At 41.8% G+C, this 26715-nt stretch overlaps 1 protein-coding gene across 1 annotated transcript in view; it reads right to left on the bottom strand.

Moving 5' to 3' along the window:
* The window catches only part of ed (echinoid), a 122478-nt gene that overhangs the window by 50186 nt on the left and 45577 nt on the right, over positions 1-26715 (bottom strand). Inside the window, exon 2 of the mRNA XM_068229168.1 lies at positions 26071-26506. Coding sequence (XP_068085269.1) covers positions 26071-26506 — 436 coding nt within the window. The remainder of the gene's footprint in view (positions 1-26070; positions 26507-26715) is intronic.

The following is a 26715-nucleotide window of genomic DNA, read 5'->3' as shown; positions in this document are numbered from 1 at the left end:
GTTTGAGCACGTTGAGCTCACAAGCAGTTGAGTTTCAGTGAAAGGCGAAATGTGATACGCGTATATTGTAAACATGATACAGGCTTTTTGGGCTTCTACCGTGTCAAGAAAAGAAGGTGAAATTCTTTACGTTTCGCAGAGAACTTTGCTCTGCGTCTTCAGAAGAAAATCTTGACTGTTCACGAGGAAGCCTTCTCCAAGAATGAAAGTTTGAATTTAGACCTTACTTTTTTTTTTTTTTTGCTAGGGGCTTTACGTCGCACCGACACAGATAGGTCTTATGGCGACGATGGGATAGGAAAGGACTAGGAGTTGGAAGGAAGCGGCCGTGGCCTTAATTAAGGTACAGCCCCAGCATTTGCCTGGTGTGAAAATGGGAAACCACGGAAAACCATTTTCAGAGCTGCCGATAGTGGGATTCGAACCTACTATCTCCCGGATGCAAGCTCACAGCCGCGCGCCTCTACACGCACGGCCAACTCGCCCGGTAGACCTTACTAATAGAAGTGTAAGTGGTACGTTCATTCGTCGGGGTGTCTATATTTTGTATCGCAGGAGTTCTTTTACGTGCCTGTAAATCTACCGACACGGGGCTGACGTATTTGAGCACCTTCAAATACCACCGGACTGAGCCAGGATCGAACCTGCCAACTTGGGCTCAGAAAGCCAGAGTCTTAACCGTCTGAGCAACTCAGCCTGGCTGTAAAGGAAGAATAACAAGAAGAAGTAATATAGTTTCAGGTGAGCAAATCATGTTTACAATCCGGATAAAGCGGCGAATCAAGTGAGAAAATGTGTAGCCAACAGGGGAAAAGTGCGAGGAAAAGAGAGTATGATTTCAACAATTTACACCGAAAAGGTAGGCCAGCTCTTCAATCGAGTCTATGAGAAGTACTGTACGCGTCTATTAATACTGGAGTATATGAAAATCGAGGCTCAGTGCAAGTGTCACTCCGTGCAAATGTCACCACCCTACTTCTGACTCACCAATTCCTGTTAGATAGAGTGAAGGGCTCCGTGCAAGTGTTACTCCGTGCAAATGTCACCACTCTACTTCTGGCTCACCAATTCCTGCTAGATAGAGTGAAGGGCTCCGTGCAAGTGTTACTCCGTGCAAGTGCTACTCCGTGCAAATGTCACCACTCTACTTCTGGCTCACCAATTCCTGTTAGATAGAGTGAAGGGCTCCGTGCAAGTTTTACCATCCTACTTCTGGCTCACCAATTCCTGTTAGATAGAGTGAAGGGCTCCGTGCAAGTTTTACCACCCTACTTCTGGCTCACCAATTCCTGTTAGATAGAGTGAAGGGCTCCGTGCAAGTGTCATTCCGTGCAAGTGCTACTCCGTGCAAATGTCACCACCCTACTCCTGGCTCACCAATTCCTGTTAGATAGAGTGAAGGGCTCCGTGCAAGTGTCATTCCGTGCAAGTGCTACTCCGTGCAAATGTCACCACCCTACTTCTGGCTCACCAATTCCTGTTAGATAGAGTGAAGGGCTCCGTGCAAGTGTCATTCCGTGCAAGTGCTACTCCGTGCAAATGTCACCACCCTACTTCTGGCTCACCAATTCCTGTTAGATAGAGTGAAGGGCTCCGTGCAAGTGTCATTCCGTGCAAGTGCTACTCCGTGCAAATGTCACCACCCTACTTCTGGCTCACCAATTCCTGTTAGATAGAGTGAAGGGCTCCGTGCAAGTGTCATTCCGTGCAAGTGCTACTCCGTGCAAGTGTCACCACCCTACTTCTGGCTCACCAATTCCTGTTAGATAGAGTGAAGGGCTCCGTGCAAGTGTCACCATCCTACTTCAGGCTCACCAATTCCTGTTAGATAGAGTGAAGGGCCCCGTGCAAGTGTTCCAACCTCATCAGAACTGTAAGCCTGCCGAAAAAAATCAAGGATGCTCTTCGTTTTATGTTAAAAACGATGGTGCAATCGGACTGGAGGATAATTTTTTTTTCTTTTCGACAAAATGAAGTCACTTCGTTACTTCCGAGCGCGCGAATCAAACTGAGAAACTTGCCGTATTTGCTATGTGGGACTCTAGTGGATGGAAAGTATGACTGAATTAACAATGGTAACACTGCGCTACAAAGGATCGTTAACATGCCAAAAACAGTGACATGGAGTGCAAAGATTTCGCGTGTGATAATGTTTAACATTAATGCAGCTGTTAATTAATTTGCAAGAGGATTCAGATTCAAGTCCCCGATAGCCTAGTACTCATTTTTTCATCTCTTACCTACTGTACATGTTACATAATACGACTTTTTAAACTCGTTTTCATTCAAAGCATCACAGAGGGACTATATCTTGTAATAAACATCTATTGGTTACACAAGTGTTGTTCTAGTTTTGGAACAAATTGTCGAGCGAATTACGAGTAATTTAAGTTTTGCGTGTACAAACAGTTCTTCATAAGTGCGTGCATTTCTGTTTTCATGTGGAGTAGCGTGTTCTGCTAATGATACTGTTGTGCGGGTTCAAACATTATTTCCCTTGGTGTATCAAACGATTCGGGTTACACAGTTGTATACTGTAGCAGATTTGCAGATACTAGATGTCACTTGCTGGAATTGAAATCAGACTAGTGCAGTCAGTGTCTGGATAATATAGTATAACGTGAGTGTACAAGGTCTTTATGGATGGAATACGATCATCAAGGGCTGGAAGGTACGCACCACTTACGGAGTAATGAACCTGGGAGCTGAGTCAGGCATTGCTTCCACTTACTTGTGTCAGGTTCCTCACTTTCAACTTTCCTATCAAACCTCTCTTGGTCAACTTTTGTTCTCTTCCGACCCCGAAAGTATTAGGTTTCAAGTCCTTCTTCGAAATATCAGGCCTCTTTCATTTTCCCGTCTGTCTGGTATTAATAGAGCAAGGTTACCCAGTTGTATTTCCTCTTAAAACAAAAACCACCACCATCTAGTTCTATCGTAAGGAGGCAGCCATCGGTTTGTAAACTAAGGTATGATCCGTATGATGTTACAAAGTAACCTGTTAATACTTAGATACATTCATAACACTTGATTTTAACTGTGCTAATATAACGATTCGCGAGATATTGGGTTCGAGTCCCACTGATGGCTTTCCGTGGTTTCCCGTTTTTACACCAGGCAAATGTTGAGGCTGTACCTTAAATAAGGTCACGGTCGCTTCTTTCCCTCTCATAGTCCTTTCCTATCCCATCGTCGCCGTAAGACCTATCTGTGTTGGTGTGACGAAAAGCAAATGTTTAATAATAATAATAATAATAATAATAATAATAATAATAATAATAATAATAATAATAATAATGAGAGCTCCGGAATTTATCTAGAGGGGATCTAGACCTCGAGTTATATATATTTTGACTAATTAGGGAATCAAAAAAACCAGGGTTCAACAGCCCCGAAGGGCCATGGCCTACAAGTGACTGCTGATCAGCCCAAAGACCTGCAGATTATGAGGTGTCGTGTGGTCAGCACGACGAATCCTCTCTGCCGTTATTCTTGGCTTTCTAGACCGGGGTCTCTATCTCACCATCAGATAACTCCTCAATTGTAATCACGTAGGCTGAGTGGACCTCGAACCAGCCCTCAGATCCAGGTAAAAGCCCCTGTCCTGGCCAGGAATCAAACCTAGGGTCTCTGAGAAATAGGCAGGGACGCGGGGCCGGCGTTTAGCAAATACCTACAAAATTAATTAACAAATGATAATAAAAATGCATAAATATAAAACATATTAAATAGGAACTGATAACCTATACAGGGAAGAAATCTTTCAGCGCGGAAATATTCTGTTTTATTTTTGCATTTAAACTGTTTGGGCCGTAGTATCTCAATGTGTCGGCTGTCAACTTCATCAGAAATACACAGCTTCGTCCGGTTGATTGTGCGGTCTGCGGTCAAATGTAAAGTTCACTATGTTTCAGTACGATATTCTAATGAAAAAAATATAAAAATGTAGGGTAAGTGCGATACAGTAAAAGTGACAACAGGGAAAGGGTAATATATCAGCGATAGTTCCCGATATTCTTACACCGGATTGGTCGCTGGAGCCATGAGCCAAATGGACATTATAAACTTGATAGTACCGAGCTCGATAGCTGCAGTCGTTTAATTGAGGCCGGTATCAAGCTTTCTGGAGATAGTGGGTTCGAACCCACTGTCGACAGCCCTGAAGATGGTTTTCCGTGGTTTCCCATTTTCACACGAGGCAAATGCTGGGACTGTACCTTAATTAAGACCACGGCCGCTTCCAACCCACTCCTAGCTCTTTCCTGTCCCATCGTCACCATAAGACCTATTTGTGTCGGTGCGACGTAAAGCAACTTGTAAAAAAACTTGATAGTTAAAAGACATCATAATGGAACACTACTATTAACTAAAAAACCAACGAATTATACTTTAAACCCTGTAGGATTACTTTCCTCTAACGAATTAATAGCGAGAGTAACGTTGGTCCCATTTTCACGTTTGAGAAAATGAAGAGGGTAGACGAAAGAGAGTTTGTTCCATTTTACGGAAACAAGTGTGGCGAAGAGAGCATGAGAGAGAGAACTAGATTATTTTATGAGGCTGGAATTGTTATGTAAATGAGGCTGAGAAGGATTTGAAAGGGTTAACACCGTTTTATTAATTGACCTCAGTAACACATGGCACGTGACTAAAGTCTGGCTACGGGACAATTAATTCTACAGGATAGTGAATGTCAGGACAGGGCGGCGTGTGGTGTGGCGTTATGTAAATGTTCCAGGAGGCTTTTGTTTCACCGGAGCAGAGACAGGTGAAAAAGAAAAACCTCAACGGTGTGTTCTATTAACTCATCTAACGTTTCATTTTATTTCACTTTATTTACATTTCTTGATCCATGTTAACTCCTAGTTTCGTTCTCCGTGGCACAACACTTGGATTTTCAAATACTGTATGTACGGTACAGTAGATGTTTTATACGTGGGTGTGGAATTATCCATGGCTCAGCGATTATCCTAGGAGACGATTTACCTCTGGATTTTCGACATAAAATGCAGAGAAATTTTGCAAAGAGTAAAACGCTCCGAGCTGATTCGTCCGAACGGTATGCTTTAAAGCAGTGGTTCTAAAACTGTGGTATGCGTACCTCCAGGGTACGCCTGACTAGAGGCAGCAAACTATCGATAGTAATCGCCATCGATATTTTCCGATATTATGAGCTCTACTATCGATAGTAATCGATAGTTTACAAAAAGTAATAATAATAATAATGCTATTTGCTTTACGTCCCACTAACTACTTTTTCGGTCTTCGGAGACGCCGAGGTGCCGGAATTTAGTCCCGTAGGAGTTCTTTTACGTTCCAGTAAATCTACCGACACGAGGCTGACGTATTTCAGCACCTTCAAATACCACCGGACTGAGCCAGGATCGAACCTGCCAAGTTGGGGTCAGAAGACCAGCGCCTCAACCGTCTGAGCCATTCAGTCCGGCAGTTTACAAAAAGTGGAACGAATCATATCATTATGCCCGAAAATTTATTGAACACAATTCACAAAAAAAATCAGTAGAAAACACAACTATTTCATGTTATGTAATTTCTGAAATTAAAATGGGAATCACTCATGAATCTCTTCAGTGGCACGTCCGAGACATTCTCGAGCTGCACGCGCTTGCCCATAACGTGACCGCCCGAGAAATTCTCGTTCAGCTGCAGTGTTCATTTTTCGATCGCCCGACATTTTCTCGGGTATTGTAATATCTTTGGAAAAATGTTTAACAGCATTCTCAACAGATGACAGGAGAGTTTTCAGTTGCTTTCATGAAGTTTTTGACCTAAAATATGCCTTATCTTCTCTCACCTACATACAGTCTCTGACAACATATAAATCTCATTTTTTTGTTAGGCTGAATTGAGAATCCCACCTTCCAAAATGCTAAATAGTCTTTCTGCCGGCACCGAAGTGGCAGGTACGGAGAGATACTTAAACGGCAAATAGCCGTACAATTTCTGTTAGCGCGAAAAATAAGCCAATAAAAAAAAAAAGAAGATCGTTGACTATCGATAACAGGCAACTGACTATCGATGTATGAGGATAGTGGTCGCTATCGATAGTTTTCCGCCTCTACGCCTGATACTTTTAGTGGGGTACGCGAGCAGCCTTCAGGGGAAAAAATGGAGAAAAATTGACGTATGGAAATAATGTAGTGTCGGCGGAAATGTGAACCTTCAACTCCGGCAAAATCTCAAGTGTGCGGTACCTGTCTTTTCACGAGAGTGTAATCCTGATGTAAACATGGTATGTCCACACCTCCGCCAAAGAAAGAGTTGTGATTTGCTGAGCGTGTAGTACCGACCTCCATCCCGTCAACGTCTCGTGTTCGGACATACAGGGCTGCGCATCGCATACGACAACAGTGCGAAGATCTGAAGTTCTGAATTAACGACTAAACCTGGATTCTGCTCACTTACTTTATTGAACACATTCACAATGCACAATGCACTGCCTATGGTCACTTCTGAGCGGTTTTCCTCTTTTGTGCTTCGTTACACGTGATGGTCCTACCTCTTGCTGACTTGTTCCATTTCTCTCACTATGAATACTCGCGACTGCTGCTGCAAGATGCAACACCTTATCTCCATGCTGTACAGCTTGCGACTTTTCCCCACTACGAGAAGACTTCCTTATATTACACCACGCCCTGTGCCTTCATTTCTCGTTATTTAATCACGATTTTTTATTTAAAAAGCATACAGGTATACATGACAACAAGAATTCCAACAGATTAAAGATTTCTTGAAATGACAACGGCCGTAGCCGTGTTGAAACACCGGATCCCGTGAGATCTCCGAAGTTAAACCACATTGGGCGTCGTCAAGATTTGGATGGGTTGCCACACGCTGTTGGTGGGGGATAAGGGAATGGAGGAGCGGAAAGGAACTGGCCACCCTACCGTACGTAAACTCCGGCTCGGGCACACCTCTGCGAAGGTTCGGACCTGCATTCGGGAAGAATACACCCTTACCTGAAATGACTTAAAATTGAGACACTAGGCCAACATCGAGTTTTCGCTTCTCTCGGGGGAATCCAATTCGCACAGGTGTCATGAGTGGCAGCAGGCAACGTGCTAGCTGAGCAGGAACAGAAGTTTAACGCCGCATCTGATCCTGAAGACACATGCTGTCAAGCTGCGAATAATGACGAGAGAGAGACTGTGTTTAGTATGCAAGGAACACATAGCGTGCAAGAGGCGTACCCCTTAAATGCTATTACATGAGATTATGTAGCGTAACATCTACGGCGCTAACAAATGATGCTATTACCGTAAGCAAGACACGAAAATATTCCTTAACTCACTAAGAACTACCTTTCTCATTATACGTTTTCTATCTAGTGTTATGGAATCAAGTCACTAAAAGAAGGATTTTAATAAACTGTAGAAATATTACTACGATAATACTTTAAAAAAAAAGGATGAACTTGAGAAGCAGCTAAGAAGACTAAAGAAAGGTCCATCTGAAATTTTATTAGAGCCTCCGTGGCTCAGGCGGCAGCGCGCCGGTCTCTCACCGCTGGGTTCCGTGGTTCAAATGCCGGTCACTCCATGAGAAATTTGTGCTGGACAAGTTTTTCTCCGGGTACTCCGGTTTTCCTCCTTCATTCTGGCAACACTATCCAATACAATTTCATTTCACCTGTCAGTCATTAATCATTGCCCCAGAGGAGTGCGACAGGCTTCGGCAGCCGGCACGATTCCAATCCTCGCCGTTAGATGGGGTCTTCATTCATTTCATTTCTGATCCGATCTAATGAATGGAAACAGGCTATGGGTTTTCATTTTTAAAAAAGAGTGAACTTAGAGAGGCAACTATGAAGGACATTAAAGAGCGGTCCATCTGAAATTTTAGTGGTGGTGATTAATGTTTTAAGAGGAAGTACAACTGGGCAAGCATTAGCTCTTAACACTACTCTGATTAGTGCTGGGGCTATACCTTAATTAAGGCTACGACCACCTCCTTCCCAATCCTAGCCCTTTCCTATCCCATCGTCGCTATAAGACCTATCTGTTGTCTGTGCGTTGTAAAGCCAACTGAAAAAAAACAACAACAACAAAAAAAAACCAACCTAAATCCATCGGAGAGAAGTGTTCAAGTGTTGACTAAGGGAGGCGAGAGAGGAACGGCTAACGTGAAGCTGGCACACGTAAGAAACCGATAGTAGAAGCCTCCAAGAGCTTGTATGGCCTGTAGGAAGATGACCTTAGTTTGTTCTTTTTTTTCAATATGCCTGATGTGAAAATGGAAAACCACGGAAAAACATCTTCGTCGCTGCCAACGATGGGATTCGAATCCACTATCTCTCGAATGTAAGCTCACAGCTGCGCGACCCTAACCGCACAGCCAACTCGCTCGGTCCTTACGTTACTGTTATCATCATGTCATCATCATGATCATAGCCCTCCCAAGGAAACTGCCTTCAGTTGCATGGTTATTACTTAATAATCTTAACACATAGCTAGATTTTTTTTTTTCAAAATTTCCTTTACGTCGCACCGACACAGAAAGGTGTTATGGCAACGTAGCTGAGTTTAAGTCACGATTCGTTTATAGGAAAGAGAACATCGTAATTGCGACGTCATCAAGAAGTGTGTCTCTCTCTCTTCCCCCCCCCCCCCCCTTAACTTTGTCCCGACAAAGGCGCAACCAAGCGTGGTTTTAGTAACCTGAGAATATATACTGTCAACGCACAGAATGTCACAAACCTTGCGGGAAATTCAATTTGCATTTCAGGCAGGATAATGAAATCGCTTTTAAACTGTTTGGAGGGCGACTGGGGGGAGAAGCGAAGTCGCAACAAGTTTGGATCCCTTTTAACGTATTGTACTAACTCACAAGTTCAGCAAACAAGAACTTGTAACCTAAGACTGCTGTAATCTCTGGTGGAACAAAATGACGGATGAAAACATGACGACGTTAAAGTTGAATAGTACTTCATGTCCTCGGGTTACTTACTCTACATTGCCCACTGTTTGAAGAAAAGTACGGTATCTTGTGTGACATGGTGACATAAGCACAGAGCATGAAGGGCAACTGCACTCACCAATAATAATAATAATAATAATAATAATAATAATAATAATAATAATAATAATAATAATAATAATAATAATAATAATAATGTCTCTGTGGTGTAGTGGTTAGTGTGATTAGCTGCCAATCCCGGAGGCCCGGGTTCGATTCCCGGTTCTGCCACGAAATTTGAAAAGTTGTACAAGGGCTGGAATGGGGTCCACTCAGCCTCGGGAGGTTAACTGAGTAGAGGTGTGTTCGATTCCCACATCAGCCATCCTAGAAGTGGTTTTCCGTGGATTTTCACTTCTCCTCCAGGCAAATGACGGGATGGTACCTAACTTAAGGCCACGGCCGTTTCCTCCCCTCTTCCTTGTCTATCCCCTCCCCCCGTAAGGCCTCTGTTCACCATAGCAGGTGAGGCCGCCTGGGCCTCCTCCCCAGTTGTATCCCCGACCCAGAGTCTGAAGCTCCAGGACACTGCCCTTGCGGCGGTAGAGCTGGGATCCCTCGCTGAGTCCGAGGGAAAACCGAACCTGGAGGGTAAACCGATAAATAATAATAATAATAATAATAATAATAATAATAATAATAATAATAAACCAGAATGTCTTTACAGGTCACAAAAGCTAATTTTGAACAGGGGAATATTGAAAACATTGACAAAAAGGAGCGCAAAATCATAAGAAAATTTCTAGGCCCATAACTCGCCGACTCAGAGACAGGCAAGGAATCAAACAATATCTACATAAATGTTCACAATGACATTAGAAAAAACAGGTAAAAAATAAAGTTATATATTTTACGTCCCACTAAGTACTTTTTAAGGTTTTCGGAGACGCCGAGGTCCCGAAATTTTGTCCCTCAGGAGTTCTTTAACGTGTCAGTAAATCTACTGACACGAGGCTGACGCATTTTGCACCTTCAAATACCACCGGACTGAGCCAGGATCGAACCTGCCAAGTTGGGGTCATAAGGCTAGTGCCTCAACCGTCTGAGCCACTCAGCCCGACTCCCGTCGGTGTATGGTTGGTTTTTTTTTTGTTCAGTTAGTTGACATTCTATTTCAAATACATTGCGGTACAGCAATCTAAGTAGCCTATTCACTGGTGGATAGATTATTCATAAAAATCTTCCCGGCATAAATGACACTAATTCATTCTAAACTTGCCATGCTATTTGGCTGAATGGACAGCGTAGTGCTCTTCGATTCAGAGGGCCTCGGGTTCGATTCCCGACCGGATCGGAGTTTTGAACCTTCCTTAGCTCAAGGACTGGGTGTTTGTGTACTGTCCCCAATATCCCTGAAACTCACACACTACATACAACACTATCCTCCTGCTCAATAACACGCAGTTTCCTACACATGTGGACAATTATCGATAACTGAAATCGATATAATATTTATGTATTAAGCTGTAAGGTTTTAATATTTAGGACACACTCTCTCAACGATACTGGCGTAAATCTGAGGAGAGTTTCCAGGTGAAAATTCTACGGGTGTGGAAATATTCATCTGACTGTTATTGCCAACATCAAAGCACCATCGACATGTCAGATCCAACATGCAGTATTTAGCAGTTATCCGGTAGGGCCATCCAGGCTCTTGAAAATCTATATTATGGACCCCATTTAAATTAGTATAACTGAATCAAGCATATATTCTAGTGACCTCCATTCCCACATATTAAAAAACATATATATCCCTTTCAGGTCCAGATAGTCTTCAGGACAAAAATGATGGCCTTGAAAAGTGTATCGGGTCCGCCTCTGTGGTGTAGTGGTTAGTGTGATTAGCTGCCATCCCCGGAGGCCCGGGTTCGATTCCAGGCTCTGCCACGAAATTTGAAAAGTGGTACGAGGGCTGGAACGGGGTTCACTCAGCCTCGGAAGTTCAACTGAGTAGAGGTGGGTTCGATTCCCTCCTCAGTCATCCTGGAAGTGGTTTTCCGTGATTTCCCACTTCTCCTCCAGGCAATTGCCGGGATGGTACATAACTTAAGGCCACGGCCACTTCCCTCTTCCTTGCCTATCCCTTCCAATCTTCCAAGTCCCCTGTTCAACATAGAAGGTGAGGCCGCCTGCGCGAGACAATGGTCATCCTCCCTAGTTGCATCCCCGACCCAGAGTCTGAAGCTCCAGGACACTGCCTTTGAGGCGGTAGAGGTGGGATCCCTCGCTGAGTCCGAGGGAAAAACCGACCCTGGAGGGTAAACAGATAAAGGAGGAGAAAAAGAAAAGTGTATCACGAAAATCTGAGTCAAGCATTGTTTGTTTTTGAGATAAGGGATGGTAAGTACTTTTACCACAGAGCATTTAGGATTTTTTCATCCGGAATGTGCACGGGTAAATATATTTACCACTTTGCATACTTCCCACTGTGAGTAGGCCTACAACATGAGTGAGGTTCAAGTGGCGCTCTGTTAACATATGTCCTACATTCGGAAGTGCAACGATTCAAGTGGCCGTGAAGAGAGATTTAAAAAAAATGTTGTACATATTTTTTACCAAAGGGTTAAAGTAATTCATATACATAAATCTGATTAAACTGTAACTTGATGTGGATGCACGTACATATCCGATAGAACGAGGATGCTTCCCGATGTTTATAATGTTATCGCTTCTCTGGAAGACAAGCTCGGAAATAAACAAGCACCATAATGAATAATGCGCATTTTCCCCTCCCACGTAAAAAGAAATTTCTGTAGTGTTTATGGTAGACCTCATGTGTGTTAAATCAAAGAGGGTACTTCATCACATCCATTAACATTCTAGCACACCGCTCCAGTGCAATCAACTGCTCAAACAACTTGTTAGAGCCTACTCAAATATTGGAGCAGATGGTGTGTTTTGAAAATTCTAGGTAACGAGCTCGACTCAGTTAACTAGATTCTCGCCGTCAGGTGTCGCACACTGCGGGCAGTGAACGACCTAAATTTAAAATTGATGAAATTGCAATGTTAAGCGAGGAATCAACGCTTGTCTTAACCAAGCAGTGACTGCGTGATATGACGCCGCATCAGACTTTGCAGCAAGCTCAAGTCGGACAATGTTTTCATAGGGACAAGTGCAACATTCACCACAGGGATTTACAAGTCGCCCTAATGGATAGCTCGTCACAACACACACGCCCACTGTTGCTTTGGTCTAATACAAACACGTCAAGGTCATAAGATGACTGACAGGTCTGCGTGCATGAGAAACGGCTGTTACGAACGCTACCCCAAGACGTTATCAGATAGCGCAAGCCTGGAGGGGTGGACATTACACGTACTCCGTACCTGTACAGTATCTATCTATCTATCTATCTATCTATAAAATAACACATCCTGACTGACTGACTGACTGACTGACTGACTGACTGACTGACTGACTGACTGACTGATTCATCATCGCCGAGCTAAAACTACTGGACGTAATGAAACGAAATTTTGGGGATACATTTATATTAGAGCGTAGGTGCTCGCTAATGGAGGATTTTTGGATATTCCGTCGTTAAGGGGATGAAAAGATGGGGGCGAATTGTTTAAATGAGTATATCTATATCTCAAAAACTTAAAAGTTTACAGACGTAAAAATGTGTACTTGAAATCTACTTTTAAAATAAAGAAACACATTTTTTTTAAATTCAATGAATAAGGGGGTGAACAGGAGTGATAAAGGGGGCGAATTTTTAAAAAGACTGTGTATCTGAAAAAATGCAACATGTTACAGACGTGAAAATCGGTATCTGGAATCTCCTGTGAAAGTAGACGGCCATAGGAAAATTGTTTTCGTTAAATCCACTTAAGGGGAACTGAAAAAGGGGGTGAATTTTTAAATGAGCATATCTACATAACATCCTCAAAAACGTAAAATGTTACATTGAAAACTGGTATATTTAATCTCTTTAAAAATAAAGAAACATGCACTTTTTGTTTTTGGAAAACCACTTAAGGGAGTGTAAGTGGGTTGAATTATTTTTTATTAGGGCAGTGATCTTAAAAACTGAACCTGTTACAGACGTGAACATTGGTATTTAGAGTTTCCTATAAAAATAAAGAAATGCGTATTTCTTTGTTTCCGGAAAATCCACTTAAGGAGGGGGGTGAAAGAATTGAAAAATTAGTTGAATTATTTGTATGAAGATACATATATCTAAAAAACTAAAGATGTTACAGACGTGAAAATTGGTATTTGGAATCTCCTTTAAAAATAAAGAAACTTTTTTTTTTTTTCGACTTGAAAGAAGACTGTTTCTCACATGTACAGTTCTATGTCGCATGGTCATCTTAGACCCAAAAGTCAATACCACAAGTGTGGTTTACAAAGAGTTTCTGGGGTAAATGAAACGAAATTTTTCGGTGAGATTTTATACTTTATGGATTTTCCAGATAATGTCTTAGCATTGAACGATTACGGGCGAAGCCGCGGGTTATTGCTAGTTTTTCACATAAGGACATCAATAAATGTGTCCAACATGATGTTTGCATAAAATGCACGAAACAACATGCTTTGTAATCATCGTGTACCAGGATAATATTTATTTATTTATTTATTTATTTATTTATTTATTTATTTATTTATTTATTAGTGCCTTTTTTATAGAGGCGAAGTTACGGCTCGAGGCCCTCTCTTACACTTAACCATAATCTACTCAAAATCTAAAATAAAACACTAAGATATTTAAAATAGTTTAAACTACAAAAATTAAAAGAAATGAAAACGAATTTGGTCCGCCTCTGTGGTTTAGTGGTTAGTGTGATTAGCTGCCACCCCCAGAGGTCCGGGTTCGATTCCCGGCTCTGCCTCGAAATTTGAAAAGTGGTACGAGGGTTGGAACGGGGTCCACTCAGCCTCGGGAGCTCAACTGAGTAGAGAGGGGTTCGATTCCCTCCTCAGCCATCCTGGAAGTGGTTTTCCGTGGTTTCCCACTTCTCCTCCAGGCAAATTCTGGGATGGTGCCTAACTTAAGGCCACGGTCGCTTATTTCCCTCTTCCTTGTCTATCCCTTCCAATCTTCCCATCCCCCACAAGCCCCCTGTTCAGCATAGCAGGTGAGGCAGCCTGGGCGAGGTACTGGTCATCCTCCCCAGTTGTATCCCCCGACCCAGAGTCTGAAGCTCCAGGACACTGCCCTTGAGGCGGTAGAGGTGGGATCCCTCGCTGAGTCCGAGGGAAAAACCGAACCTGGAGGGTAAACAGATTACGAACGAACGAACGGAAACGAATTTAAATAAATTACTAACTAAATTAATATTAAAACTAATTAATATTAAATACTCTTCAAAATGACTAATCCTCAGGTACGCAAACATGCATAGTTCAACCATTCAGTCAGCTGTCCTCAGCAGGTAGTCTCGGCAGGCGACCTTAAATCTTGACAAAGTGCTAGTTTCTCTGAGCTGAGCTGTCAGGTTATTCCATAATCTGGCACCGGTCGCCACAAATGATCTATTAATTTTATTTGCGCGGTGGACTGGTATAGAAAGAAAGGATCTCGAACGTGTATTTAAGTTGTGAAATGATGATAAAAAGGTGAATTTAGGAGAAATATACAGTGGCTGACTTTCAGCTAACACTCTAAACACCATCGTTAAAATGTGTAGCTGCCGACGTTTATCAGGCTTCAGCCATGAGAGAGCCTGATAGTATGGGGTAATATGAACATCGTACCCGATATTATAAATAAATCGCAGGCAGGAATTCATGCTCGTTGAAGTTTGTTTCTTCTCTCGTCATGTCAACGTCACAATAATCAAGAATAGGGAGAACCAGTGTCTGTATTAGTTTGGCCTTTAGCTCAAATGGAAATACATCCCTCTGCCGTTTAAGAGGGTGAAACACTCCAAAATTCGTATGCATTACGTAGATATCTGTTTAAAAGCAAGCGTCAGCAGCGTATGATCTAAGCGAAGCTAGAGACAGTATTATTAATACTTTACAATGTGTGGTTGTTTCCAGCACTGTCACCAAAATAATGATAGAGTTACTTTTCAAAGTACACTAACGCCCCTGTCCTCTTTGGTCCAAACCCTTTTACAGTGTACTTCTCGGGATCAGTTTGATTCATATTCATCTTTAGTTCCGTTGATTTCTTACATAACGTGTCTTATTGTCCATGATCATACAAGTAGGTCTAATTTCACGCTTCGATACAATATTTCCAACAACTAGATATCTAAAACTGAGTTCTAATCGAAACCCCAACATCCGACCAGTAATGTGTGGTCAAAGAAGACCGGAAGTGAAAGGCTAATGTATTTGTTGTGTCCGTCGGTCCAACGCCAACGGGCCTATGTAGTACACACCCGCTCTCGTAATACGTGGGGTAATGTAATGACCGGCCTTCTGACAAAGGAAACGGGTGTGGATCTATGGATCTATTTGCAACTCAGGGCTATCCATTCAAAGGGAGAAACATACCACTAATCCCGTTGTGCCCGTGCGACTCTCAAAGCGTCTTGTTTACTGCGGTTCAATAAGGAGATTCTGAACTGCTAACATCAACAATGAAAGATAAACGCAGTCTCGTAGCTACCAAATAAATTAATTTCAACTTCACCAGTCAGTAGTATACAAAGGCAGTTCTATGAAGACAACTGATCACTTTTTTAAACAAGCAGTAAAACTTCTATTATTATTATCCTGGTAGGCAGGAAATTCACTAGGAGTCCTTTGATGTCACGAGCACCAAATTTATATTCCTTAAATATTTCCATCTATAACTACTTTATTTCCAAAAACTAAAACGAATTTTTTTTGGCAAATTTCCTCCAATATTTCCACTTATTTCTGTGTAATTATTCCATCAACGTTCGGTTTTTTAAATATAAAATCTTAATGTTCGTTAGAGTACTGAATTAATTTCTTTGTTTCGCCCTTCAAAATATCTTACAATCTCCACAGTGATCTTCGGATGAAAGAAATTGTGTATGTCTTTTAGTGCCGGGATTGTCCGAGGGCATATTCGGCTCGCCAGGTGAAGGTCTTTTGATATGACTCCCATAGGTGACCTGCGCGTCGTGATGAGGATGACACATACACCGAGCCCCCGTGCCAGCGAAATTAACCAATGATGGTTAAAATTCCCGACCCTGCCGGGACCCCTGTGACCAAAGGCCAGCACGCTAACCATTTAGCCATGTAGCCGGATGATCTTCGGATTAACAGGCCCAACTCCATCACTCCTCCACAGAAGACAAGTAAAAGATCTCTAGTGACACATTCGATGCTTATGCGACAAAATCAATTAAAAACTCCGCGATAGTCGCCCAACAGACTTCTAGATTCTATGTAATCCGGTGGAATAATAAGAACTTCGTGACAGTGATATACGAACAACCTACGTGGTGTCAAAAATACCTCTACATTATACCTGAGGTTATACGATTATGATTATGATTATTATTTATCGATAAAGCCATCTATGGACTACGAACATACAACAGCCTTTCATTTCTTCTTCAAAGCGTTTTATTCCTTGCTTTTTTTTTTCCTTTCCTGTTACAGATCCTTCAGCCCTTGGCTTCTTAGCCGCTTTTCAGTAGAAATCTTAGACCTCTCTCTCGCGGAAAATCTTTTATTCTTGCGATTTTCGTCCTAAAACTCACTCCGTCCTAGAGCTCTTCCGTTATGATGTTCACCATTTTCAATTCTTGATGTACTTCCTTAAGCCAGGGAGGTTGTGATTACCAATTCTCTTGGAGGATGAAGGTTTTGTTCGCCAGCCTAGTCCCTGATGATATCTTCTGTGATGTTCATTTCTTTTAAGTCCTGCTTTATTTTCGCCAACCAGCTTATTTTGACCTTTGACTTAATTATACCAAGCAGTTTTTTTTTTTTTTTTTTTTTTTTTTTTTTTGCATATCTAGTGCCGTGCATTCTACAGATGTGGCCATAGAATTTCAATCGTCTCCTGTGTACGGTATCGGTGAACTTGTCGATTGCTTTGTACAAGTCTACAGTTTTTCTTTTGATCCATATACCGTTTACATGAACGGAGCCATATATTTTCCTAAAAAAATTTCGTTCTTGTTTCTCAATTTCATCAGCTTTAGTGGCCTCATAGAAGTGTGGTTTCTGAGGCCTACAAAGCTTATTATTATTATTATTATTATTATTATTATTATTATTATTATTATTATTATTATTATTATTATTATTATTATTATTATTATTATTATTATTATTATTATTATCATCATTATTATAGCCCGCCTGGTGGTCGTCATCGTTATGTCATCAAGTCTATATGGTCTGACACCATGATTAGCTGGTTCAAGTTCCGTTGGTGAAGAAAAAATGTCGGCCGGCAGGGTAGGAGCGGTGGTGGTATACAATTTGATCACTAGATGGCGTGCCGAAATTCTGGATTCAATTCAAAATCTCTCCGCATTGTTTATATGGAGTGAGGGCATATGATGCTGGTGATGGTTATTCATCGATCGGATGGAGACGTTAAGCCTTGAAAAGACCCCTTGGTGTTATTCGACAGGAGTAGGCTACGTGCCTACCTCATCATTATCCCAGATAGAGACGCACAGGTTGCCCATGGGTGTCAAATACAAAGACCTGCGCCAGGCGAGCCGAACATGTCCTCGGACACTTCCAACACTAAAAGCCATAAGATGGATAAATAAATAAATAAATAAATAAATAAATAAATAAATAAATAAATAAATAAATAAATAAATAAATAAATAAATAAATAAATAAATAAATAAATAAATAAATAAATATTTCTCTTAACGTCCTAGCAGTTTACCTCCTGAGCAAGGATTAGGGGAGTGAATTGATAGGAAAATGAAAACGAACATACAATGTTGGAAATCTGTAAATGTTAAATGCAATATCGGAAGGAAAGACGAAACTCCAAGACAGAATTCATTGAGGCACCGAGTTGAAGCCTGAATTCGAACAGGGGTAGATAGTTCGAACCTTTCTTATAAAGCGATCATTCAGAGTTTAAGATTTCCGACTTCATGTTCCTAAAAGTATTTCCCTCTCTTTATATGAGAAATCCATTCTTGAATTTCCATTCCATATTTTTCTGACAACCTGTAGAACTACTAAGAGGAAATAAGCGTGAAGTGGCCATAGCCAGAGGACCGATGACATTGATCTCCGCAGAAAATGCCTCACTCTGAATGCTTTCATTTACCCGGAAACGACTGTACTTGTAACATACGGTATATTTACGGATAAATAAGGCTGTTAGCTTGGTAAGCTGATGAGGTTTGAAATAATATCAGATACTTATAATAAATGCAGCCAGAGCCACGGGCAGCTAAGCTGTAATGGTTTCCCTGAGCAGCAGCAAACTATAATTTTAATTTTGCCAAGTACGTTCTTATTGGGAGGCCGGGCTCTTTCAACACAGGAAACGATAAATCGATTGCAATTTTTTTCCCATTGCACATACACAGTCTTTTACCGATATAACTCTATATTGAATTATCGTTCGATCGTTCTAATATACATATCAGCTACGGTACGGTCGTTACCTAAAATATGTTGTAGCTGAGCAGAGAAAAGGGAGCTCTATGATGCAGAAACAAACTGCTACAAGCGAAGAGCTACATATCGCGCATAATGAACGGAGACCCTTGGAGGGGTGGAAGGTAAAGGCTTCCACTATCCGTAACCTCCGCACTTTTGGGGTAGATTGGTTAACTTACACTCGACAGCCACTGCCACGTCTTGGGTTCCTGTGCCTTCGTTGAAGACATCACAAAATCAGGTCGTTCATTGCAAAGGCGCTCCGTGAGAAAGGATTTCAAGTGCATGAGAAAGTCCATGGCATCGGAGTAAATGGCAGCACGAGAAGGATAGACATGTTCGCCATTAAAGGGAAAAAATGATATGTTAGACACCACAGTAAGATTTGAAACGCACTCCGATCAACCAGAGGTAATAGACCGAGAAAAGAAGTCTATCTACCTGGCTATAGTGTCGTATTATACAAATAAATACCAGCTGGACGACGTAGCAGTGCCATGTTATACGAATAAATACCAGCTGGACGACATAGCAGTGCCGTATTATACGAATAAATACCAGCTGGACGACATAGCAGTGCCGTATTATACGAATAAATACCAGCTGGACGACGTAGCAGTGCCGTATTATACGAATAAATACCAGCTGGACAACGTAGCAGTGCCATGTTATACGAATAAATACCAGCTGGACGACGTAGCAGTGCCGTATTGTACGAATAAATACCAGCTGGACGACGTAGCAGTGCCGTATTATACGAATAAATACCAGCTGGACGACGTAGCAGTGCCGTATTATACGAATAAATACCAGCTGGACGACGTAGCAGTGCCGTATTATACGAATAAATACCAGCTGGACGACGTAGCAGTGCCATGTTATACGAATAAATACCAGCTGGACGACGTAGCAATGCCGTATTATAGAAAGAAATACCGGCTGGACGACGTAGCAGTGCCGTATTATACAAATAAATACCGGCTGGACGACGTAGCAGTGCCGTATTATACGAATAAATACCAGCTGGACGACGTAGCAGTGCCGTATTATACAAATAAATACCGGCTGGATGACGTAGCAGTGCCGTATTATACAAATAAATACCGGCTGGACGACGTAGCAGTGCCGTATTATACAAATAAATACCGGCTGGACGACGTAGCAGTGCCATGTTATACGAATAAATACCAGCTGGACGACGTAGCAGTGCCGTATTATACGAATAAATGCCAGCTGGACGACATAGCAATGCCGTATTATACAAATAAATACCGGCTGGACAACGTAGCAGTGCCATGTTATACGAATAAATACCAGCTGGACGACATAGCAGTGCCATGTTATACGAATAAATACCAGCTGGACGTCGTAGCAGTGCCGTATTATACAAATAAATACCAGCTGGATGACATAGCAGTGCCGTATTATACGTATAAATACCGGCTGGACAACGTAGCAGTGCCATGTTATACGAATAAATACCAGCTGGATGTCGTAGCAGTGCCATGTTATACGAATAAATACCAGCTGGACGTCGTAGCAGTGCCGTATTATACAAATAAATACCAGCTGGATGACATAGCAGTGCCGTATTATACGTATAAATACCGGCTGGACAACGTAGCAGTGCCATGTTATACGAATAAATACCAGCTGGACGTCGTAGCAGTGCCATGTTATACGAATAAATACCAGCTGGACGTCGTAGCAGTGCCATGTTATACGAATAAATACCAGCTGGACGTCGTAGCAGTGCCGTATTATACAAATAAATACCAGCTGGATGACATAGCAGTGCCGTATTATACGTATAAATACCGGCTGGACAACGTAGCAGTGCCATGTTATACGAATAAATACCAGCTGGATGTCGTAGCAGTGCCATGTTATACGAATAAATACCAGCTGGACGTCGTAGCAGTGCCGTATTATACAAATAAATACCAGCTGGATGACATAGCAGTGCCGTATTATACGTATAAATACCAGTTGGACGACGTAGAAGTGCAGGGTCTCATGATCGGCCCGAGCGGGACAGTTCCTAAGAAGACAAGGCGATAGAGCTAATGCAGACTTCCAACGTCAGTTCCAAGGAGTTCATCGACTGAGGGCTGAAAGCGCTCAGGGGCTCTCTTCTGATACTCAGACACCACCTCTATTCGTCAGAATGAGATCATGAACTTATAATTTACTTTTTTAATTTTTATTTTTGAATGAAATTTATCTTAGGCAGTCTCCAAGCAGAGGAAGATTTTGATAATAATAATAATAATAATAATAATAATAATAATAATAATAATAATAATAATAATAATAATAATAATAATAATAATAATAATAATAATAATAATTTTTCATACCAGGCAAATGCTGGGGCTGTGCCTTAATTAAGGCCACGGAGCTTCCTTGCATCTCCTAGGCCTTTCCTATCCCATCGTCGCCATAAGACCTACCTATGTCGGTGCGACGTAAAGCCACTAGCAAATACTACTACTACTACTACTACTACTACTACTACTACTACTAATAATAATAATAATAATAATCGTACAACCTCAGTTACCGTATCATTTTTATTTGATGCCATTTAAATTGCCTACGTCTCAAATTCGACGTTCCGTTTTACTCTTTGAGATGGTAGAGAAACAGATGTCAGCTGGCATGGCCGAGTTTTAATTTTGTCGGATAAACATCATAGGCGTCACTAGCAGAGACCTTAGTTTATTATTATTATTAATTTACATGCGGATATCGTACGATTGGAGTGCCGAATTGACATTTTCCCGCCCTTCCAAAATTTGATTACCTCTGCTGTGCTTGAACACGCGATCCTAGGACCCGATGGCAGATACCCTGATCCACAGAGGGAACTAGCACAGGTGATATCCTAGCATGATAACTTTTACGTTCTCTTCTGCTCTGAGGGAATTTCTACCATTTTATTGGTTATTCTGCACTGGACATGCTGTAGTATTATTCTCTGCAACACCACGAACATGACTATTCTAACCGTCAACTGATTTCAAATCCTATTTAACAGTTTCCACCGTGTTACACGTTCTCTCCGCCAAACGATGCCTGCGGGGAACGTATGTTCTGGCGGCGAACGTTCATTTGGAACATGTCACAGCAAGACTTTCAGTAAAATATTGGTAGGAGGAGCGATCTATTCTGGAACTACATTTTAAATCATTGAATACATTAAAAATTGAAGTTCTAAAATCTATAGACATTTCTAGATAATAAAAGCTCAGTAATTTATAATAAAGAAAAAAAAATTGAGATCCTGTTGATGCAGTAGAATATGACAGGTTTTAGTTGCTCATGTTTTAAATTGTTACCACCAGCACAAAGTTCAATACCTTCGCCCTACTGTGCTGTCGAGTTCCGTGATTTTTGTGAAGAGGAACGAAAGGAAAATAAAGTAAATTATTAAATAATTACTGAACAGTAAGGCCAAAAATTAGCCAAATGTATACAGTGTAGGCTTTTTCAAGATGTCTAGATATTTTAAATGCTAATCTATTCAGTTTAAACGAATAATACAAATAATACAATTTGTTATAATCAACAAAAGTATAAATTAAATTAAGTACTCGTATGTAAGTAAATAATGGGTCAAGCGACAAAATATATAAAATCGAGTATGCACCATCCGCCAATAACATATACAGTATTCTGGCTCAATCACCGGAGCAGTTGCAAGTAGTTTGAAAAAATCCATAAAACGGTACGTGCGTCATCCACCAAGCATGATGATCAAATAGTGAGCCAAGCGTCAGAACAATGGAATATACCCTTCTGCCTCATCCAAAGAAATATATCTTTTGGGGTTTGGTTAACCTGCTTTTGGCTACAATGTTTAACTGTCGAAAAAAACGATTCTTGTTGTTAAAGCCATTCCCGAATGATTTAGTGCATCTGTTTGTGGAAACCAAACAGTCGAATCCTTTTTGTAGTAACTCTTATGCAAGAAGAGAACTTCCTTAATTTCAGATCAGCTTCTGAAAGATACATGGACATCTCCAACGTTCATATTTCGAAAGCACAGTGCTTCAGGCTGACAGCTGAACGTCTGGGAGTGCTGCAAGTTCGATCGACACTAAACGAAATGGAAGAAATACATTTTGAAACAAAGAATGAAGCATTCTGATCTTGGACAAGCAGAGTTGGAAACACTTCAGGAAGTAAAGAGTCTGTCGAAAGGGAAGAGGAAGGAATTGTCTAAAATGATGCCTTTCATAAAAAAGAAAAGAAAATAGATCCTTTTACGAGGACTTACTGATGTAAAATGCTCTTAAAATTACCTCGTTACGTGAACTGGCAAAAATGAAAGAAAGATTACAGGACTTAGCTGAAACAATTCCCGGTAATGATGATATAAAATAACATTTTCCTAGTAAAATGAAGAACGTTATGCTGTGGCGCTTGAATCGTTATAAATATTAGCACACTTGAACACATGCCATTTGAAATTTTTCATGTTATGTAACCTTTTACATCAAAACTATAGTTGGGCCCCCGAGAGTTGAAGTCTGGCATTTGAGCGGCGAAAGCAGTAACTACGAAATATGCTGCGTTGTCATAGTTACATCAGTCTGCGGCATATCACTCTTTAATACATGCTGAGTGTCTAGGCTTAACGCAATACAATAAACTTTGACCAGTTCCTAAACTCGTGGTAATAATTCCGAAATTTAAGACAGAACACGTCATTGCCGATAAATGTGAGATTTCATATTCACTAAACTGACAATAACCTCAACAAATGCACATGTTAAATAGAACTGTACAACTAGCCACTGATTAACTTAAAAAAATAAACTAACAACGAGAATAATATTCAGGAGACAAACACGTAAATAATTACATAAACCAGCAGCGACTAACACAGCTAACACAGTACTATTCCGAATAATAATATCACAAAAGCGACTGAGAGCAAGCCAACCCACGAGGCAATAGGTTCCTTAAATGTGGCATCGCTGTTAACGTTGCCATAGCAACAGACCATTTTCGAGCAGCATTAGTCAACTTTTTCTCGCCGGTGGCGCTAAAAGACAGACTTCAACTCTCGTGGGTCCAATTTTTTGGTTTCCCAAATAAATATAAATATATATATATAAAAAATAGAATAAAGTGGTGTACCTAGTATAAAAGCTTTGAATGCATATTTTGCACGTATCGTGTTTTGCCTCTCCAAACTGTTTTATTCACAAGCTATGCACTTTTATTTGATTATCTCAAAACTATGATTTTGGCGCTTGACCTGATATTTATATGAATGAAATAAATTTAATTAAATGTTAGAAAAATGCCAGAATAAAAAGACATGTGATAAGATTTCAGGCCCTAGTAATAATAATATATATTATCAATTTGATAAGCCGTTTTTCAGAAGTAGAAATTGTGAGAAAACAACTGAACGGATTTCAATGAGTAATTCCTCATTTTAAAGTTCAGATTTGAAGATCCTGGTAAAAAGGATAAATTTTACAGGATTGCCGGTTTGTTTATATTATTGTATAATTTTCTTCAAGCAGTTCCACTTTCGCCAGGTACCATATGGCAGCTACGTAGTTCCAAGGCCCTCCGCTACGCACCGTGTGGCAGCTTTATCATCGCTGCTACCGAATGAGAGTAGGGTTAAGACGGTAGCGTGAAGTTACCACGAGCTGTGGCCTGAAACTGTATTCTTCTGAACTTACAGAATTACCTTCACTGTACGAAATTAATATACAGAGTGACCCAAAAGTCTATTAACATCTGACGAGGCAATACTTCACGGAATATTGGAGGTAGAAAGGTAATAATTGACACACATGATTGGTATCACATGGGGTTTTATTGACACCAAAATAAAGTACACAAAATGACCAACAGATGGCGCTGGACAGCAACACGTCAGGTACAAATGGCCACATATGCTTGACATGACATGGGGTTTTACTGATACCAACAACGCGTGAACCGGTCGAGCTGGCCATGTAGTTAGGGGCGCGCAGCTGTGAGCTTGCATCCGGGATGTAGTGGGTTCGAATCTCACTGTCGGCAGCCCTGAAAATGGTTTCCCGTGGTTTCCCATTTTTACACCAGGCAAATGCTGGGGCTGTACCTTAATTAAGGCCACGGTCGCTTCCTTCCAACCCCTAGGCATTCCCTATCCCATCGCCGCCATACGACCTATCTATGTCGGTGCGACGTAAAGCCACTAGCAAAAAAAAAAGAAAGAACGCGTGCACAAACAGGCCAATAGATGGCGCTGGACAGCAACATATCAATGATGCCGCATGAGACCCGTGTGCGATATAAAGGGAGCAGTCGTGAGAGAAGGCGTCAGATGCGCCTGCAATCGCGGCATGTTCACGTTACCAGAAAAGGCATTGTTAGCGAAGCGTTTTTTTTTGCTAGTTGTTTTATGTCGCACCGACACAGATAGGTCTTACGGCGACGATGGGACAGGAAAGGGCTAGGAGTGGGAAGGAAGCGGCCGTGGCCTTAATTAAGGTACAGCCCCAGCATTTGCCTGGTGTGAAAATGGGAAACCACAGAAAACCATTTTCAGGGCTGCCGACAGTGGGGTTCGAACCTACTAACTCCGGAATACTGGATACTGGTCGCACTTAAGCGACTGCAGCTATCGAGCTCGGTAGCGAAGCTTTATTTACTTTATTTTGGTGTCGATAAAACCCCATGTCATGCCAATCATGTATGTCAATTATTACTTTTCTACCTCCAATATTCCGTGAAGTATTGCCTCATCAACTGCTAATAAACTTTTTTTTTTTGCTAGGGGCTTTACGTCGCACCGACACAGATAGGTCTTATGGCGACGATGGGATAGGAAAGGCCTAGGAGTTGGAAGGAAGCGGCCGTGGCCTTAATTAACGTACAGCCCCAGCATTTGCCTGGTGTGAAAATGGGAAACCACGGAAAACCATCTTCAGGGCTGCCGATAGTGGGGCTCGAACCTACTATCTCCCGGATGCAAGCTCACAGCCGCGCGCCTCTACGCGCACGGCCAACTCGCCCGGTTAATAAACTTTTGGGTCACCCCTATATTGCTATGTCTGCAAAGGGACGGCCCTGTAGACACGCCCGATCCTATAGAGACTGATCTATTTAAAAAAAAAAAAAAAACAGCCCAGAGAGTTTCAACAGGAGCAACCAGGTCACTAAGAGACCGAGTAGTGTGGCTCTGGAGCCAAGCTCTGCATTCGGGAGGTGAGTGGGTTGAATCCCACAGTCGACTGTCCTGAGAATGGTTTCATGTTGTTTCCCATTTTCACTTCTAGGCAAATGCCAGGACAGTTCCTATTTTCGGTAGACTTCAGCCGATCCCTTCTCACCCTTCACCTCAAATCACTGCATCTCCTAGTCAGAGAGAGGGCATCGCCCATAAGTGGCTCACCTTACCCCTACAGGGAAAAGAACGGATAACTTTTTTGAAAAATCAGTAAGCGGATGCAATTTTCCCCAGGTAACTGTGATACTTGTCAACATGTTTGTAGCATTAGCAGCTACAGCCAATAATAATAACGTAATTGAAATGTGAAGAACACTTACTTGATTTCGGGGTCCGGACTTCCGCCAGAGCTGGAACACGTGAGCTCCATGGTTTTGCCTTCAGTAGCCGTTGCATTGGGTCCCGGAGAGATCTGCGGCTTGCCTGGCGGTGTCAGCACTGTCAGCAGGAAGGTCTGGGAGTGCAGATCTTGCCCGCTTCCAGCAGCTTTAACTCGACAAGCAAACCGACCGTTATCTCGATCGTAGCTAGCGTTCATGATAAGCAGATCATAGCGTCCCTGCTCCGGCTTGAAATCCAGCCGGTAGTTGATGTCTAGAGGTGTTTGTTGGATCGCCACGTTGTCGTGGTTACGCTTGTTCGTGCGCACCCAGAAGAATGTAGGCGCCTGCCCCACCTGCGGCGCAAACCGACACTGGAGCGAGACGTCTTCGCCCTCCCGGGTGTCCTTGGCGTCTTCACCTAACGCCTTCGAGCCTGCAACAACAAAGAAGAGAGATTATAAATAACAGATAAAAATTGTCAAGTAATGATTGGACAACAGAGTTGTGGATTGTTACTAGAGGAAATGGGACCACTTTAAATGCAAACACCAAAAGAAGTTACGTGAATCTCGTCAGTAGCCGCTAACCAGTGGCGGCTGATGCAGAAAATGAACTGTGTGCTGTAACCCATCCCCCCTCTAA

Source organism: Anabrus simplex, chromosome 9 (genome assembly GCF_040414725.1).
Source record: "Anabrus simplex isolate iqAnaSimp1 chromosome 9, ASM4041472v1, whole genome shotgun sequence".
NCBI classification, from domain to species: Eukaryota; Metazoa; Arthropoda; class Insecta; order Orthoptera; family Tettigoniidae; genus Anabrus; species Anabrus simplex.
Note: the sequence above shows the minus strand (reverse complement) of the source record. Positions and strands in the feature narration are given on the sequence as shown.